A 19,017-nucleotide genomic window follows, 5' to 3' on the forward strand; every position below is an offset into this window, starting at 1 on the left:
TCAAAACAAGCCTAGAATGTGAGCTTGAGTGCTTTAGAGAGTTGTCCACCAAGAACTCTGATTTTTGAAGGAAAGGGCAAAGAACCAAAATTCCTGTGAACAGAAATCAATGTGTCCTCATTTTGTTTAACCTAGTAAAGTTGCTTTGGTAAGGAAGCTGGGGTTGTGTGTGACTCATAAAGAGACTCTTGGCTAATCTGACTATTTGATAGCTTTGAATAGCTTAGTAAAACGCATTTTGGACAACTACATTTTCAGCCCATTCTGTGTGAACCAACTGTGTTCCACAGAGCAGCTGCAATAACCTCTGACTAATTGTCTTTTCAGAAGGTTACCTGCTGAGAGCATCTGCCACAGCATCCATTCTCCCAGAAATGTTTCATCTCAGAATTGCCTGATGCAGGCTGGAGAGCCCAGCATCACAGGCAAGAAGGGAGTGATCTCTTGAGACAGGACACAGAGGATGGGATTTGCCTGACCCTGTTTAATGTTCATCATATGTCTTAAAACTCAGGGCACCCTGTCTAAACTGCTTTGAAAGGCACCCTGAAGCCTTCCTTGAGATGAGATGTGCCATTGATCTGGACAGCACATCTAGGAGTGAGCCAGGATCCCACATACCCACGTACTTGCTGTGCCTGAGCAGGCTGTCCCAAGCTGTGTTCCAGCTGCCCCCTCCAAGCCCTTGTCTGGGCCTGGAACATCAGTGAGCAGTGTAGCAATTCATAAATAACACCAAGGAGTTTATTGCTTGTAATGTCATTCTTTTCCCTAGATCTCATGTGGGAATATTTATTCAGGAGCGTTTTTATGGTGATGGTATCAACAAATATTAAAGCTCTATCCAGGAGGATTAAGCGTACCTGCTTATGGGAGCAAGTTGTCCAGAAGAAGAAAAAGAAACCTGAATTTATCCTAGCAGAAATAGCAATTAATATGTCAGCTGCTGTTTGTTTTAAGGACTCTACTCTTGGAGTCTTGTGATGATACATCAATGTCCCTGATCATTTCAACAAAAAATATTGTTTCATGGTTGGGTTTTACAGTTAATGACAAATATGTCCTAACACTCCCCTAAAAAAGCAAGTGTAAAGGGACGACATTTGATTCTACATATTTTTGGCTTTTACAGTTATTTTGCATGGACTCATTAAAGAATATCAAACACTTAGGATTAGGATTACTATGTTAGATGCTGTAGGTGTTGTGCTCACAGGCCCACTTTTTCTGTCAAAGGTACTCCAAAATCAAAATCTTAATTTCTTGCTTGGCAACCAAATTAAAAATACAAAGTAATAAGATACTTCCTTCCTAAAAATTGGCAGTTTTATCAAAAAGCATCCACATGTCTGTATTCTCTCAGCTGCTGGGTGTTGCATTCAGTCCCTAGATTAATGTGCCATTGTTTAACACAGGCTGCTGGGCTGTGGTGCTGGCTCTGCAGCCCTGAGGCTTGGACTTGCAGCCTGTGTGAGCCAGAGCTGCTGATATGAGAGGAGGGGTTAGTGGGTGGATGGAGGGGCTGGGGGGCACTGCTTTGTCACCCACTGCTGCTGGGTCCACACATGCAATTGTTTGAGGTAACTTTGGATCTCTGGCATTGCTGACTCTGGTTATCAGAGACCTGTTACATAATGAGGATGTGCAGCAGGAGCTGCATTTACCTGCAGGTTAAAAAACCAGTGCTGTTCTCCACCCAGGGCAGAAATGGGATGGGTTTGTGATAGAGTGAAACCAAATGCAGGTACAACTTCACTGGTGAAGTACAGGGGCAAATGTTTCCTGTTCCTGCCAAGGCTGCCCCATGGCAGTGCTTCCCAGCCCCTGCCAAGTCTCCTTCCTCCATGGTGGCAGACTGGTGTCAGCAGCTCCCCAAGGTGGTACTTTCATTTTACCTGAGACTTGAACTTCCATGAACCTTACAGAGAGGTCTCATTCTCTCACACCTCGGTGTTGATAATAATTCAATGCACAATAAAGAAAAGGGTAAATCCATGAGTGGGCTGCCAGGAATTTTCTTTTATTGATGTCCAAAACTCTTCAGTGGTAATGATATTTGTTGGGGGCCCCAGAGCTGGTCACACACACCATCTGGAGTACTGTGTCCAGCTCTGGACTCCCCAGTAAAAAGACATGGACCTATTGGAATGAGTTCAGAGGAGTCCAGAATCCCTAAATTGATCATGGGGCTAAAACACCTTCCCATGAAGGCTGGCTGAGCTGGGGCTGTTCAGCCTGGAAAAGAGAAGACTCCAGGGAGACCTTATAGCACCTTCCATTACCTTAAAGGGGGTTACAGTGAGGCTAGAGAGGGACTTTCCACAATGGTATAACAGGACAAGGAGCCTTAAACTGAAAAGAGCAGGTTTAGATAAGGTTTTAGGAAGATGTTCTGTACTGTGAGGGTGGTGAGGCCCTGGCACAGGTTGCCCAGAAAATGGATGGGGCTCTGAGTAACCTGGTCTGGTGGAAGGTTCCCTGCCCATGGCAGGGGAATGGAACTAGATGATCTTCAAGGTCCCTCCCAACCCCAATCATTCAACAATTATATGAACTCTAATTAGTTAATAGCAAGATGCAACAAATCAGCAGTAATATATAGCATATTAAAATGTCTCAAGTGGCATGAGACATGTGAAGTGAGATATATATGTCCTTTCTAACACAGAAATAAATATTTCTAAATTAAGCTGAATGCAGTTTTTCACAGACTCCAAGGAATAGATGATAGAAAGATGTTTGGAAATAGACATTTTTCATTATAATCCTGTGTTTGAAATGTGCTGACTTTAGAAATATGGTATAAAATTAGTTCCAGGAGAGTAAACCTAGCAAAGATAATAGATGCTTGTTTTCTTTATTAGAATCCCTCAATTATGGAAATGTGGCAAATAGGTAATACCTCTAGGTTGAGTATAATTAACATGTGTTTAAAATTAATCTAAAATATGTCCCTTTCTCAGACAAAACTCACACAGCACAGATACTCAAAAACTGAAATACATCTCTGGCTTTGAAATGATAGTTTTTTTCCTACATCAGCTTATTGAAAATGTCATGTGAGATTAGATCTGTTCACTGTTGTGTTGGTAAGCATAGACACCTCCTGCAAAGGACTGTCTTTGTTTTCAGAGCTTAATGTCTCAGGAAGGGTTTTCAAAAGCAACTGCTCATTTGTGATATCTTTTTATAAAGATTTTTACTTTCAGTAAACACTGGATATGTACTGTTATAAAACCAAGGTACTTAGAGAAGCCTCCAGCTAGGCACAAAAAATTATGCAGGTAATGAGGAAGAATAGGTGCTTCTAAAGCCCTGTTCTCAAAAGTCAAAGTGAGAAGAAACAGGCTGTATGACCACTAAAGCCTGAGTTTGCTTGCTCTAAATGCAGAGCTTGGCAGAACCACTGCTGTCTGCTTGCTCAGTGTCACCACTTGTACCCAGACCCTCTGCATGGCTCGAAGTGGTTGTGCTCCCTCTGTGGTGTGGATGGAGCTCAGGTTGGGATCAGTTCCATTTCTCCTCATTCATGGGTTTCTGTCTGAAGGGCCAGATGGCTCATTTCAAACTTAAGTACAAATACAAGCTAATGACTGAGACAATGGGGATGATTGGGGAATTTCAGCATGAGTGCAGTCCTGAGGCCTGACCTGATATAATTAGCCAGTTTACCCATTTTATTTTAGTCCTTCAGCTCTGTGTCTGAGCAAGGTATTTTCCATTGCTTGGGAGAGCTTTTGAAATTTTCCCTTCTCTGCAGCAGATGAGCTCAAAGAAAGAGAGACAGGCCTTTGTGAGACAGGCTTGTCTCCACAGATGCTACTCAGATGGGAGACATCCTCTAATTCACCTGAAATCAAATACTTTTGAAATTAAGTACCTGTTTGCTGCTCTCCAATTTTAAAACCTCCCCATAGATTTGCCTTTTGTCTTCAAAATTGCTTATGTCAACATTGCTTTCTTTTCTGTCTTTGGGGACACAGTCAGTTATCTCTCTAGACCAGCTGAAGGCTCAGAACCTTCCTGTACGTTCTTCCATGGTATGAAACCAGTTGCTGGGTCTGAAATGTGTGCTATTCTCAGGCCACTATTGATGTGGGCATCTCACGTAGCGGATGACAGTAGGTAGTGTTGGGAAGATTACCCTAGAAAACCTGGAGGATAAAAGCAAAGCAGTTATAAAAACAGAAATCAAGAGTAGCACTGTAATCAGGTAAATATGCCCACATTAGGAAGGAAATAATTAAGGAAACTGTTTTTTACTCTATTTCATAGGGCATATTTACACTCAGGGGTCAAGTCCTCATGGCAGGGAGTGGGTAGTTTTTTTTGGTCTTGTGCAATACCTACTGATTTATCATCCCATCCTTTCTGTGCTCAATCAGACCTTCATGCCCATTGCTACAAGAGCTTGGGGTTGGTAGAGACAAATATGGGCAAAATGACAGCTTGGCAGGGCTAGTCAGCCCACACCCCACAGAGAAGAGCCTACCAGGAATGATTTTGAAGGTCTGAGAAGCAGGAATCCACTGCCAGCCTGAGTTTCAGCTGATGTGAATGCTGCCTTGGCAGCATCAGTATCCTGTTACCTTCACAGTTAGGAATCTGGCCCCCAAACCCCAACAATCCAGCTCTTCCCACACATACAGATACATGCACTCATGAAATAAGCAGGATGTGGAAAGGGTGCAAAGCCCGTTCTGGTGAGTCCCATCCCAGCACTGCCATGGGCAGAGATCTGATCTGTAAAATAGGTGATGGGTGAGGGCTGTGTCATGGACAAAGCTGCATCCCAAAATATTTTTGTGGTGGCCTTGGCAGTGCTGGGTTAACACTTTGACTCAATGACCATAAAGGTCTTTTCCAACCTAAATGATTCTATGATTCCATGAAATAATGTGGTGAACTTGTCTCTGCATGGCTCCTCGGCCCCAGAAGTTTGAGCCTGTGATGGGTTTACAAGCATTTATGTGCTACACACTGAATTAACACCTGACTGTGCTTCAGCGTGAGCAGTTCTGCACAGGCACTCATCTCCTGTTCAGAAAGGCAGAACAAGAAGCACAAATCCCCTTCATAAAATGTACAAGCTTAAAAATATTTTGGTTGGAAGAGGCTTCAGGAGATGGCTCCAGTAAACTGTGGTCAAGGCAGGGCCACATCAAGTTGTGTAGGGACTCATCTGGTTGAGCTGCAGGTATCTGTGTAGGTGAAGGTCCCACCACCTGCTGAGGCAACTTGGTCCAAAAGGTAACCACCCTCACTTGGAAGATTTTTTTTTCCCTTGCATCTAACTGGAATATCTCTTGTTGCTTCTTTTGTCCATTGCCTCTTGTCCTTTTGCTGTGCTTCTCAAAGAAGAGCTTGGGTGAAGGGGAGAAGATACAAGTAACCTCCACATTCTCTTCCTTTGTGGTGTGATTGCTGTACACCTCTGCAGGGGCTTTCAGGCAGGGAATAGCAGCCACCAACACCGAGTGTGCTGTACTGCTCAGCAGGGGAAAGAAACTCTGCAACCTTCTCATTATCTTATGGGGTCTGAAGTGGGGAATTATATGGGAGAGCTGTTTTCTATGCACCAGTGGCCAGTTCTTACCATCTTAGCCAGCAGAAAGGGTGCAGGAACATCAAATACTACTTTGGCAGAGCCTTTCCAGCTTTTGGCTATTAAGCCTCCAGTAGGTAATGCAAATCCAACCAAACAGAAGAGCCCTGCTCCCTGGGACTCAGACTACAGGAAGAATAAGCAGTGCTTTCACATGAGACAATAAAATTCAAGTAGGATTTGTTAAATCATGCAAATGATTGCTAGTCTGCACTTTATCTAAGGAATGGATTAAGAGTTTTTTGGTTGGTGAGTAAAGTTGATTAAAAAAGTTCTAGGGTCACAATATATATTCTAGGAGTACATTTACTAAGCTCAAACCTGACTTTTTTCATTTTAGTTGAAATGCATGATAATTTCTTTGCTCTGTCCTATACTTACAGTCTGGTTTTGGATTTTTATTTTGTTTCTCACAGCCCCAGCAGAGAGCTCTCCGTAAACATTTCCAGCCTCTAAAGCTGCTGTCCTGCCACTTGATATGAAAGTGAATTTTCCTTCATGAAAAAACCACAATTAATGGCGCTGCCAGAAGATGACCATGGAGGATTGAAGACAAACTTGAAGTAAAATCAGCCCACTCAGCTGATACATTCTGGGGAGACCTGATTTGCTGTGGAGTAAATATGTGGTGCAAAATATCCAAAATATCTAATTTGTTGAAAACAGTCATTGACAGACCTTTAGCTGGAAAATTTCTTCCAGTCTTCATCACTGTGCATAACTTTTGAGTTCCCTTTAGGGGACTGTCTATGCCCTTCACTAGAAGTCCTGTTTTAGCATGGCAACTACTGGATTCTTTTATTATGTATGCAGATGGCATGATGTTTTAGGAAAAACTTACAACAATTCTCCAATCTCAGTGGATATGTACACAATATTACACCCTGATAGGAATGTAAATGTCTTGTATGTGTTAGTTTTGCAGTCTAATGGTATTCTGTTAAACAATATCAGCACTTCATATGTGCTTTTCTCACAGAAGTAGCACAGTCCATATATATATATAATGGTCCTTTTTTAAAATACTGAGGATATGTTTCAGTGTTTGTGCTGAGACTGCATCCAAACTGAAGCCCAGTACTAGCATCCCTTCACTGATTCACGGTAGGTTGTGTAGATAGATTTGCACGTGGCAGAGATGTGACTTCTTTTTTCAAGACTTAAGAGAACAGCTGTCACAGAGGTAGCCAAGAGCAGGGTAGTTTGAATGAGCTGTAGGATACTGTGTCTGCTCTCCCTCTCACCCACCAAATATCAAAGGGCCCTGTTTCTGGTGTGCCAGTGTGTTTTCTAACTCAGTGAGGGAGAGGCAAGGGAGAGAGCCTTTCTCAGACATGTATGTGACCCTGGGTTTGGTCTGCAATAAAACCAGAGTAAACTGGAAGAATTCAGGTTCTTTATGCTGGCCACCACTTATGTTTTGGGCAGGGCTGGGAAATTGTAGTCCAAACCAAACTCTCTAAAAAGGTAAAGTGTAAGACTATACTTCTAAGGAGAAAGACACTCCCATTGGAGAGGGCAGATTCTTCATTAACTTTTTCCACTTTCTACTCAAAAGAGTATTTTGGTAGGAGCTGGGAATAAGCAAATGGTTCCAATAAGCCTTTCAATATACTGTAGCAGGCTCATGACTGTTGCATTCAACCTGAACGTTGTTTTTTGTTCAGTCTCTGAATGACTGACCTCATCACTGGTTGTATCACAGCTGGCTGTGGTACTGTTTCTTCCATGGGGACTCAGTGGAATTAGTGTCTATCCCTCACATCAGGACCTTCTTGGCATACTCTTTATAATGAACTGATGTCATCAACACACTGAGGGGGCTTACCTCTTTGTTCCTTCTTTCTTTAAAATTAAAGGGAGCTTTTTTGTGTACTTAAAGACTGTCACACTCTCCAGCCTGAGTAGAGTTGCTGTTAGCATTTATTCCAAACTCTGGGTGAGAGAATGCTGTGTGAAGATGCAGTGATGGAGAGAATGTGCAGTTAGAGTAACTCACAGGCACCTTTCTGGAGGAAACTCCTGTGTTGTAATTCTTAAAAATTATTGTGCAGTTCATTGCTAGAGAATGGAAGGTCAACCACTGAGGGTGCCTGTACAACAAACAGATAATTATCTTCATGGTTTCATTTTTTTTTCAGATGGTTATGGGCTTAGGTTTCAGCTCTCCACCCATCTCAGATTCAGCATAGTGGATACTTCAATAGCACTCAGTGCAAACGCAAAATATTTTTACTGGTGACAAAGATTTTCAGAAGTTGCTAATGATTTTTAATAGTTTGCGTATTTCCATGGATTCTCAAATGGAGCTCCCAAGAATTACAGAGTAGTAAGCTTCTACATTCTCTTTCTGAAAATCCTGGTCCCTAATTTCAAATTAATTGGTGTAAAAATTCTCCTTAAAACGTAAGGATCTTTGCCAATTGCAACATTTGCACTTTTTAGAGCTTTTCATAGGGTTGCAGGTTGGAATCTGATACCAATAGAGCCGGCCATGTGCATGGCACAGGTCCACTGTAAGCTTCAGCAAATTTTACAGCTCTTTCTGCTACAGGTTTTAAAAATGCACTCTGACAACTGACATCGATTTCATGTTGGTAAAGCAATTAAAAACAAAATACTTTGATTGATATGTTAAATTAAAAAGAGAATGCTATACTTCTATAGTAGGAGTTCTCTTATTTTACTACCCGATGAAAAAATCCAGAATAATTTGAATGATAAAAGAAGAGTTTATCAGAGAGTGTTATCTTAAAAGGGTGTGTGAGAAAAAGTTGCGTTAGGCAGAGAGCCACTCAAAGCTTTTTTTGTACCAATGTTACTTTTGAACATCTTCCAGTTTATGGGCATGAATTTAGATGTGTGCACTTATCCTGTTAAAACAGTTTGTTTTAAAAGCTTCCCAGGATTTTAGCTATGGTGACCTAGAAAAGCAGTGTTATAGGCCCTGAGAAATGTGAAAATCAAGTCCAGACCCTTGAGTAGCCAGACTCGGAGAGACGTCTGCTGTAGGTGCCTATCGGACAAACCTCCCTTGAAGCTGGTGTAGGTCTCCATCCTGCAGCCAGCCTATGCATGTGGATAACTGCAGGCATAGCTCCCCTGAGCCCCGTGACACTTCTCACATGTGTAACTGTCTGCCAGAGCCATAAGGAAATAACTGTACTTTTTGGCTTGTATTTAACTATTCATTGTGTTTGAATTTTTTTAATCACTGTTATTCTCCCAAAGTAGGCCATGCTTCCTCAGGGATATTTATGAAATTGTTCTACATCTCCTGAACAACTATCTGGATCCCAGCGTATTCTTCTGAAAACTTTTTAATATAAATAAACATGTGCGAGAGATCTTTGTTCTTATGAATGGGGGCAGGTACTGTGTTCTCGGAAAGGCTGTTGAGTGCAGACAATCAAGTCTATTGCATTTTTTATGCTGAACACCTTATAAATACCAGACATATCCGCTTCTGCCTGGGTCGCAGGAACAGTTCAGGGGAAAGAATGCTTTATCTCTAGTCAATAAATCATTTATGTTGAGAGTGCCAAAGACCAAGTCAACATGAAAAGGGAGCAAATAAGTTATTCCGGCAAAGGAAGCGAATTTAAATATGCTCAGAGCCATTAGTTCGCTGCAAAAGAGTGGAAGACTAATGCTATTTTCATAAAGCAGCCATTATCAGCCTGTGGAGATAGATAAATTCATAAAGGCTGTGCTGCTGTTACATTGATCACCAGTTATTATCTCTGAGACAAGGCAGGGTTGTGACCAGGACCCTGTTCCTGTGCAGACCTGCAGCTTTCCTCCCAGCCCGGAGCCTTGTCCTGCTGCCACGCTCACCTGGTTTCTCTGTGTCCAGGCTCAGCATCAAAGCCTGCTAAGAATCCCTGTCAGAGCTCAGCCATTCCGACTGCTTCACACCGTGAGAGGGCCTCTGCTAGAAACCTGAAGGGACTGCCCACCCCAGCGAGCACGCTGCAGCTGAGATCAGCCTTTGCACCCTTTTGTCCCTCACTCTTTTTAACTGGGTGGCTTTCTGTGCCTGAACACCTGCCATGTATTCTGTTTAGGGAAAAACAACCTTCCGAGAGGGAGTTTGGAAAAGCTCCATGAGCTCTTTGGTTTTGCTTGTCCAGATGCATGGCAGTGCTGTACCAGTGAGTCCACCCCTCCCTGTCTCTTCCTTAGGGCAAGTGTTGTCACTCAACTGCAGCTGCAATGTCATTGAGGAAATGAAACTATTAAAAATGACAAAATTCTAGGTTTGCCCTGAATTTTCAGAAGACCCCATGCCAGACCCGGGCCGACCTCCATTGGCACTACTCCATTGCAGGCTCCAGAGATGTGTTGATTAGTGCCAGCCAAGCAGCCATCACTGAGGTGGCATTTTTTTGTGATCACTAAAATGAACCTCCCTCCACCTGCCACAAAGCCAAAAGATCTGCATTATTCAAAATAAAGCAAAGTAAAACCCTGCATCTTTCACATTGGTCCCCTTTAACAGTTGCCATCTCTGCCATCAGTCTCCTTGAACAGCCCTGCTGCAGGACTGCAGTTAACCTTGGTATATATAGGCTGTCAATAAGATTTTAATTTAAAAAGAGAAGGTCCTCTGGTATAATTAAAATTGATGGGTGAGGGGAAAATATAACCAGCATTACCTGTAACCTCCTTAGTAAAATTCAGGAAAGTAATCTGGAGTGCAAAAAAAAACCCACCAAGATAATGCATGGGTGATTAGGCAGGCTCATGAGGATAAATCAGCAAGTAAGGAAAGTAGGTGCTTAATGAAGGAAGCCAAATATGTATGGGAAGTCAGTGGCAAATAGGTTAGGGCTGGTTACCCCAAAGACTTTACATATATCCTAATAAATACCACCATAACAAAGCTAAGTGTGATGTTAGACAGGGCCAGCACAGAGATTGCTCACACTACATTGGAAACCCAACAAATAGTCTTGTTTTGTATTTGAAAGCAGTGGAAGGCGGGAGTCAGATTACACATTAAAATGTAATTCCTCCTACTCCATCAGTAATTACAGGTAATATTAAGCAGTAGTTATCCAAACATGATTTTAAAGTTGTAGAACCATTAATGAATCCAAAAGTGAAGGAAAAATTTGCCTAGGATTCTTCAGAATCAGAAAGCATAAGGGAAGCTTCAAATGACACCAGACCCACAATAATTCAAAAGAATGAGTGGTTTGATACTGAAAACTATAGACTCAGTATCTTCCTATCAGTCTTAGGCAAAATCATGGAAAAGTTGATATGGTGTAATCATTGCAGGAATTAAAAATTTATAAAGTCCTCCATTTTATTTTTATAGAACTATATCATGCCAAATTCTTATTATTTTTGTGATATCAAAGGATTGTTGAGAAAAGAAGCTCTGCTGGCATACTATACTTAGCCTCCTATAGAGCATTTGATTCTGATAACAAAATAGCGTAATGCAAAATCAATATCACCCATATTTAATGGATTAAAAATGGATTACAGGCTGATCACAAAAAATAGCTGTAAATATGAATTATCCTCACTGAGACTATTTCTGATGAGCTCCTCCCAAGGTTTGCTCTATTTTCAGTGTACCCCCCAGGGAAAGAGAAAATTACTGTTGGCAACAGCCAGAGATGACAAAAACAGGGACACAATAAATAATGATCTGAGCAGGTCAGTAGTGGAGAATAACCCGGAGGACAGAAAAGTTAAAAATCCAGGAGGATGGCAGCAAGTCCATGTAGCATGGGGGAGTATGTCTGCAATAATACAGTGGCTGTGAAGATGTCATAAATGATCTGTTCAGCATCATCCCCAGAGATGCTCTTGCTAGCTGGGATGTAGGACCTGGCTGTAGTGATGCCATTCCAGTTTGTTTGGTCACTGTCAGTCTTTCAAAAAAGGTATCAACAACTTGGGAAGATTATTTCAATAGTTCCCAGTGTCATTCAAGGGCAGGAAAACAGGTCTTATTATAGAGTCAAACTAATGAAGCTCAAGCTATTAATTTATCAGAGGCAAATTGAAGAGATGACTTGATCTCCATCTGCAATCACAATCTTCTACCTGGGCAGGGAAGTACTGTCTGAAGGCAGGTAGCTCTTTTATTTAGAAGAAAAGGGAATTATGTGCTCTGCTGGTTGGAAACTGATTTCAGGCTAGAAATTAAGTGCAAATGCTCAACAGGGAGGATGATTACCAGTGGAGACAACTTACTCAGTTACCTGGTATATTCTCCATCACATAAAGTCTTTAAATTATGCAGAGTATTTTTCTAAGTCAATAAGCTCTACCTCAAACTGAAATCCAGGCTCAGTGCAGCAATTACTGGATGAAGTTATTAGGCATGTGTTATGCAAGGATTAGACTAGATCATCAGATGTAAACTTCTGAATTAAAAATATCCTGAAGTTTCCAATATTACAGGAAAGCAGGGCAAACGATATCCTTTTTCTTTTTCCCTCACACAAAATGGTATTAATTTAAACAGCTTCTGTGGAAAGCAGTGCATTCGGTATGAGCATCACTAGGTCTGCTCACAGCTGTAAGGTTCTGCTGCACATAATTAAAGGAAGACTGCTGGACAAGAAAGAACAAAACCCTTGGACAGACCAAGGGTAGCCTTTCAATGATGGCAGCCTGGGACAAAATGCTACATGCAAGTGATGGGACCATGTGGATGTGTAGTCAAAGCAAGGCTAACAGCTGTGGGTTTGCCTCTTAAGGAGGTAGCATCTTGCTGGCAAGAAACAGATTTTTGTGCCTGCAACAACTGGCAGAGAAGCTGCAGTGCTGCTGGAGAGGGCAATGGTCTCGCTGTGCAGCTGAGCACAGGGCACAGGTTCCTTGCTTCAAAGGCAGCAAATTTCTGCTCTCATGAGGAGCCCCACTGGAGCTGGTTAATGAAGCCCTGGCAGTGAAATTACATCAGTGGGATTACCCAGAGAAATGACAGCTGCTCCCAGCAGTGGGTTTTTGCCAGATTGGGTCCTGTTACCACTGGTGGGTTTGAATGTTGTACTTCAGAAATAAGCAAAGGAGGAGTACTCAGTGTCTGATTGAGATTTCACAAAACCGCTGTCAATGTGCACAAGGCAAGTGTGAACCACTGGAGTCATCTTCCATGTGCATCATCAAGTAGTGGGGAAAGCACAAACTGGGATGTACACTCTAAGGAGTAAAGAGTTCACACAAGCAAGGGAATCTATAAAAGGAATACTTACTGCAGATGGGTATTAGACATCTTGCAGCTCTGGAGGAGAGCACTCCATGACAGGCATGGCTGGAGCCAGCTGGGCAGGGGCAAAACTGAACTGGCACATGACTGTAACATCTACTTCTGCCATAAGAGTAGGACTGACAGCATTATCACAGCTCAGGCTCAGACCAGGCTCAGTCTAAGAAGGAAATGAAAAGCTTCTTTCTGGTGCTAATTCCAAATATATCTAAACAGTTTATCAGAAAAAAAAAAAAAAAATTCTCTGTAGTTGTTACACCTCTAATCACATTCCTTCTATTAAAAATTTGCCTTGAATTTATCTTTTTAATATTGTGAGTCACCAAATTAAATAGCAAAACACAAGGTTTTTTTTTATAGCAGAGATATTGGTATTGCAGCAAAACTGCATGTAAGCAATAAAAAGCTGTGCAGGGAAAGAAAAAAACCTCAGATTGTCCTATCAGATGCTTAGGGGACTTGCTCAGTTGGTTGGGGTTTTTTTCAATATTGAGAGGGCAGCTTTACATCTAGGCAGAAGTTTTCCTTACCGAGCCAGGCCGCAAAAGCGGATGAAGAAATGTTTGGAATCCTTTTAGCACTTTGTCTGCTTCCCTTGTATGTAAGAGGCTCCTTCTCTGCACTTCTGAGAAAGGTGGGAAAGAGATTAAGTGACAGTAGAAAAAGAGGGACAGGAGCTTCCAGCCTATGCAAAGCATCTCAGCATGAGACTCACATCTCACCCTTCTCCCCTGAATCCAACACCACTGGCCAAGGGGAGGAATGGAGCAATGCTGGGCTAACCCACAGGCAGAGCACAGTGTTCTGTCTGTGCTGAGTGGCTCCTGCAGGAGACATTTCCTGGCAGGACTGGACAATCCCCTGGTGATGGGAATGACCAGCATTTCCCCAAAGAGGATGTGTCCTCTGAGGAGAAGACTCCTTTGCTTTGCACTAAGCTGCAGGGTGCTTGGCAAGGCTAAGATGTGTATTTTTAAATTTCTCACAGATATTGCAGAATCTGAAGGTGGCAGGGCAGTACTCTGGGACATGCTGGGCTTTGCTTTCAGTTTCTTGTAGGGACTGCAGGTATCTGGACCTGCCTTGAAATTATTGTTTCTTTGTCACTGTCTGGGTAAGATGGAGGGAATGCCTGCCTGGCTCTGCACACCATAAACCAGCAAAGGGGGCTCTAAATTTGGGGTCCTCTGCTTTGGGGAGTTGAATTTAAGGTTGTTTGAACATGACCCTGAGGAAAGCAGGCAGCTGGATTGCAGTTGCACCTGAGTTGTCTCCAAAAGCTGCTTCCCAAAAAAGGAGCCCATGGGCAGAATCAGATACCAGGCTGTGCTGGTGCATCCACATTGGCCACTGATGATGGACATGAGCTGCAGGGAGTGAGAGGGAGGCTGGCACTGAGGTCCTGGGAGATCTGCTCACCTGATACAGGATAGCTGGATACAGACAGGCTGACTGCAAGCCCTTGGCCATGGTCAAAACAGTCACTTGAAGCCAGCAAGTTGTGTCTGGTCCTGCTGCCTTTGGACACAATTCTGGTTTAGATTCACTAAGGAAATACTCTAAGCCAGTGATCTCCTTTTAATGTTAACTTGGTTGATAACCTAGGAAGATGCCAGCACTCTACTGCTTATAAAGTGACACACTGTTATTCCCAGTACATGTATGGCTGAAACTTTTTAATGATGGAGCCAAATGAGGTGGCATGAGACAAAAGTGTGCCTTTTTGTTTGATGTACACTGCATTTCCCCAGGCATCCAAGGTGTTCAGCTGCACAGCAGTGCTTTTTTCCCAAAACAGAACTTATCATGCAAACTAATTTTTAGTATACAAAGTGGCCATCACTTAATTCCACCTTACAGCTTTTATATTCAGTATTTACTTCCTTCTGTTTTCAAAAGCCAACAAAAAATAAAGCCCAGGCGGGAGGGAGGAGTTCTTTTAAACAATAAAATTAAAACCAATATCAAGTTTTTGGTATCTTTGGGCATGATCTCTGGAAGCTTTGGGTATCTGCTTTATCATTTTGTATATTTGACAATTTTGTACTCTGCATTGTTTGACTTCATTTGTGCATGGCAATGTATTAAAACATGGAATTTTTATTATACAGTAAAAGCATTTTGTTTGATTTAAATAAGGTCAAGCTTGATCCAGGTCATGAACACGAGGTGAAGAAAACCCAGAGTTTTTTCTAGCAACAACTCTCACCTGACAGTCTGAGCATTCCCATTCAGGTAGTTTCCAGCACCTGAAGGTGGGCAGAGATTTTTGCCCACCCGCAAGTCTCCTTCCCCAGCCGTGGTCCCTGGGTCTGTGCAGTGGTTGGCTGCATGGGTGCAGGGGTTGCCTAAATGCAGCACATCACAGCTGTTACCTGAGCAAAGGGCTCTGCTCTGCTGGACAGGGTTTGGGTCTGAATCTGGACCGACTCTTCTGATTTTGCTTTAGTGCAGTGCAACAGCGAGCAGACACTGCACATGGTGAGGAAGAATTCTCCTTTCACTGCCCTTATTTCTCAAGACTTGGGGAATGCCCTTGTCAGCAGTGAAGCATCTTCTAACAGGACCAAGCTGCAAAAGAAGCAGGTACTAAACTGTTTATGCTGCAAGGCATTTCACTTCCATCCCACCCACCCCATTTGTTCTCAGTATTTATGGCATGCAAGCAATTTAAAAGTCAATGGATTAGGTAGCTTTCACAAAATTGCTGAAATTATGAAATTCCAGCATATTATGCTCTTCCATATATGTGTTTTTTTTATTTTCAACCATAATTCTGAATATTCTCATATTTGTAAGGCAGAGACTGATGACATGTTTTGGTCAAACACAAAATGTTGGATTAATACAAAATAGTAGAACAAAATTATACAGTGTAAGCTATAACTGACAAAATCAAGATAATTTGTCATCTAAAAAAAAAAATCAAAAATCATGTTGTTGATTTTAACATCTCATGATGGGGCTGCAATTTACTAAATTCTGTTTGTATCTTTAAAAAGCTTTTTACTCCATAAATCTTGCCAGTGAGAAGAATATGTTAGCAGGGAAAGTCTCTGTTTTTGAACAGATCTGTGCATGTTACTTCTTGGGCTGAGGGAAATAAGAACAATAAAAGTAAAGACAAAGTTGCTATGTCACATATACCCTTTTCACCATCAGAGTCACCCACGGGCTTACAGTGGTGCCATATTATTACAACTCTGTGTGCTGCACACTAGGATTATCTGCATTATAAACAATATGCCACCTAAACCAGATCTGCTTTATAATGATACAGCAGCTGTCATGATCATGAAATATTTCTTCCTGGTGACAGAGAAGATATTAGTTGAAGCTGTGGACAAGGCGTTGCCATTTGTGCTCATATGGGTTTAGCCTTACAAATCTTGGGGATGGGGTTGCAGTTTCTTTACACGCAGTTTGTTACTCAGAAACTGTCAATGGATTAACCAGATGTACAGTTCATTTTCCTGGTCATTTTTCTTACGATGACAATCAGTCCTTGATGAACTTGCCTGACCTTGTGTTATACCCATGTACATCCAGTGGACCATCAAAACTTACCTTACCCTGAGGATCTATCAGGGAACAGGCCCCTTGTGCTTCTCGGAATGATGCCTTAAGCTGTAGCTTAAGACCCTTGGGCTAAATGTCATGTCCCTGTCCAAAAATTGTATTCTTGAACTAAGATTGTGTTAGCTGAGCAGATCTGTGCTCATTTGATCAAAGCCTTCTGGTGAGACCACATATCCTGAGTCCATAGTGAAGTCCAGAGAATGAGGTCCAACCCTAGAAACACACAGGATATTCCCAGTCCCGCTGTTGACGTTCCCTCACTGTCTCTTCATGTCCCATCTCCTTACTGTAGAACTGGAACTGCATTTACCTGTCACTGTTAAACCTTGGAAGTCAACAGAGGAACTGCAAGTCTTCCAAGAAGACTGTGTTACCAATCAGATTGTTTTGAACAGGCTGGGCACTGTGGTACAAAAGAGACACCTTATCTGGGACACAAGAAGATGCCCTCCACAGCTCCTGCTTCTCCCATGCCCACCTCTCCCTGTCCCCTGGTGCTGATCTGTGTGTGCAGTGACACTTTCACGGATGAGGTGTCACATCATCCTGCTCTTGGCATGTCTGTGGTCTGCTCCTTTTTTATGCACTCCTTTGTCTCATTCATGTCGCTGCCCTGTCATTGCCTTCTTGCTTTTCTGCACCTGACATGATTTCTTGCCTTCTACTGTTATTAGCATCACATGGGAAATATACTGAATTATTGCATGTGAGAAACACACTGTCAAAAAGAAGAGTTTTCCTTTAAAAAAATGGCACCAAGGCATTGGACTTGGGAGGAGATAAAGCAGAGAACAAATTGCTACAGGTTTTTTTTTTTACAGAGACATGGATTAACCTCATCTCCATGTCAGTGATGGAACAACAGGCTAAAACACCAGCAAGGATGCACACTGGACACTTTCTAGGAACAACAAAAAAAAAAAAAAAATCCTTTTTAGGAACAGGGATGCTGAAGCAGCTGCTTAAAAAGGATGAAGAATAGCTTTGAAAAGCATCCCTCAGCAATCCTGACCCTGTGGTACAACAGGACCACCTCTTTCTTGGTTCAATTTTCCTGCTGGTAAGACTTAAATGAGAAGCAAAGTGTTACTTCTATTATCATTACTTTACATTTCAAATGGAGCTGCATCTTCATTTTCTACCTCTCCCAGGTAAAAACCTGCTACTGTGTAGCTATGACTAATTCTGGACTCATTTAAGTCCATACCTCCGGCTGTCAGCTGAGAAACTGGGACACGTCCCCTGCCGTGGCCAGTTCAGATGCAGAGCCAGAGCCTGGGGTGACAGCAGGGACCGGGCCCACCTTCCCTCCAAAGCCACCAGTTCCTGTGCTGTGCAGTGACAAATGCAGCTCTCACTGAGACTTGCAAACACAAAAAAGGTGGCACCCTGCAGGACCAGGGTCAGCCCAGCTCCTTACATCCAGACTTTCATCTGGTCTTTACTAGGCACCATCAGAAAATTAGGGATAGGTAGAGAAAAGCCTTGGAATTAGGGGTTAAAACAAGCAAAAAAAAAAAAAAAAAAAAAAATATTGGGCCCAATTATGATCTGAAGAGAGGTGACATTTTATAGCCAGCTGGCTGAAGCCTCGAGAGCTTCAGCCATCCGTTACAGAGGGCAGGCTGAGGGAGCGTGCGCGGCCACCTCCAGCCTCCACCAACAGCTCTGGGCAGATTAGAAAAACTGCTTTTCCTTCACTGGGGAGTTTTACTGCAGAGAAATGAAGCACTTCAGGGCACATCATAAGTCTCAGCTTGAACACTCTGCCCTGGCACTTTCCAGGCGAGACGGGAGAGCCTGGTTGGTGCTGAGCGCCGGATGCTCAGCCTGAGGGGTGCTTTGCTCTCCTCCGTGCTGTGAAATGGGACAGAGCAGACTATGTGGGAGGCAAATTGTTTTATGGAAAATATTGGAAACTGTTGTACTAAGCTGATTAACTCATTTTTACAATTTTACTTAGCTGCAACAGTTGCCCCACATGAAAAGTGCAGCTGCAAGGATTTGCACAACAGAAACACTCCCACATGCAGGAAAGCCAGATAAGCCCCTGCCTGTCGTCATTACAGCAAGGAATTTTAGTACTCTGGGGACATGGCAGGGTTATTTCTGCCTCTGTTTAAATTTTAATCCAGAGCATGGAGGGTACTCTTATGCTGACTGATTTTGTCCACATCCCTTAGGTTCCAGACTCAGCCTGGTTTTGGCAGTTCTTGGCAGATAAAACTTTTGTCAGGAACATGAGAAATTGTGGGATTCAGGGCTCCCACTGTCTAATTCCACCTGGGGACAACAGCTGCTTCTTTTACCCTGAAGCAGTATCTCTTCTACGCTCCCCCACTTCCATGAGTTGTATAGTATTTTGCAGGGGAAATTAGGCTTCCTTCATGCTTCCCCTCTTTCTCCATGTTACTAGTCCCATAACAAGCTGCCTCTTAATCTCAAAATATGAACCTTTTGGACAATGTTCTGCCAATCCCATGAGGGACTTGGCAACCAACAGGAAAACCAAGATTGTCTGGAATATTATCCAAACACGTTGGACCAGGGACCACCCTCAGCCTTCAGCATTTCTCTTGGGTCACCAGTCACACAC

At 42.7% G+C, this 19,017-nt stretch overlaps 1 protein-coding gene across 2 annotated transcripts in view; it reads left to right on the top strand.

Annotated features, from left to right (window-relative positions):
- Positions 1–14,958, top strand: part of SAMD12 (sterile alpha motif domain containing 12) — a 173,885-nt gene extending 158,927 nt beyond the window's left edge. For both annotated transcript variants that reach the window (XM_021546420.2, XM_021546419.2), the window contains exon 5: positions 6,022–14,958. In XM_021546420.2, coding sequence (XP_021402095.2) covers positions 6,022–6,044 — 23 coding nt within the window. In that variant the 3' untranslated portion in view covers positions 6,045–14,958. The remainder of the gene's footprint in view (positions 1–6,021) is intronic.
- Positions 14,959–19,017: the final 4,059 nt, after the last annotated feature.

This window comes from Lonchura striata, chromosome 1 (assembly GCF_046129695.1).
Source record: "Lonchura striata isolate bLonStr1 chromosome 1, bLonStr1.mat, whole genome shotgun sequence".
Classification (NCBI taxonomy): domain Eukaryota; kingdom Metazoa; phylum Chordata; class Aves; order Passeriformes; family Estrildidae; genus Lonchura; species Lonchura striata.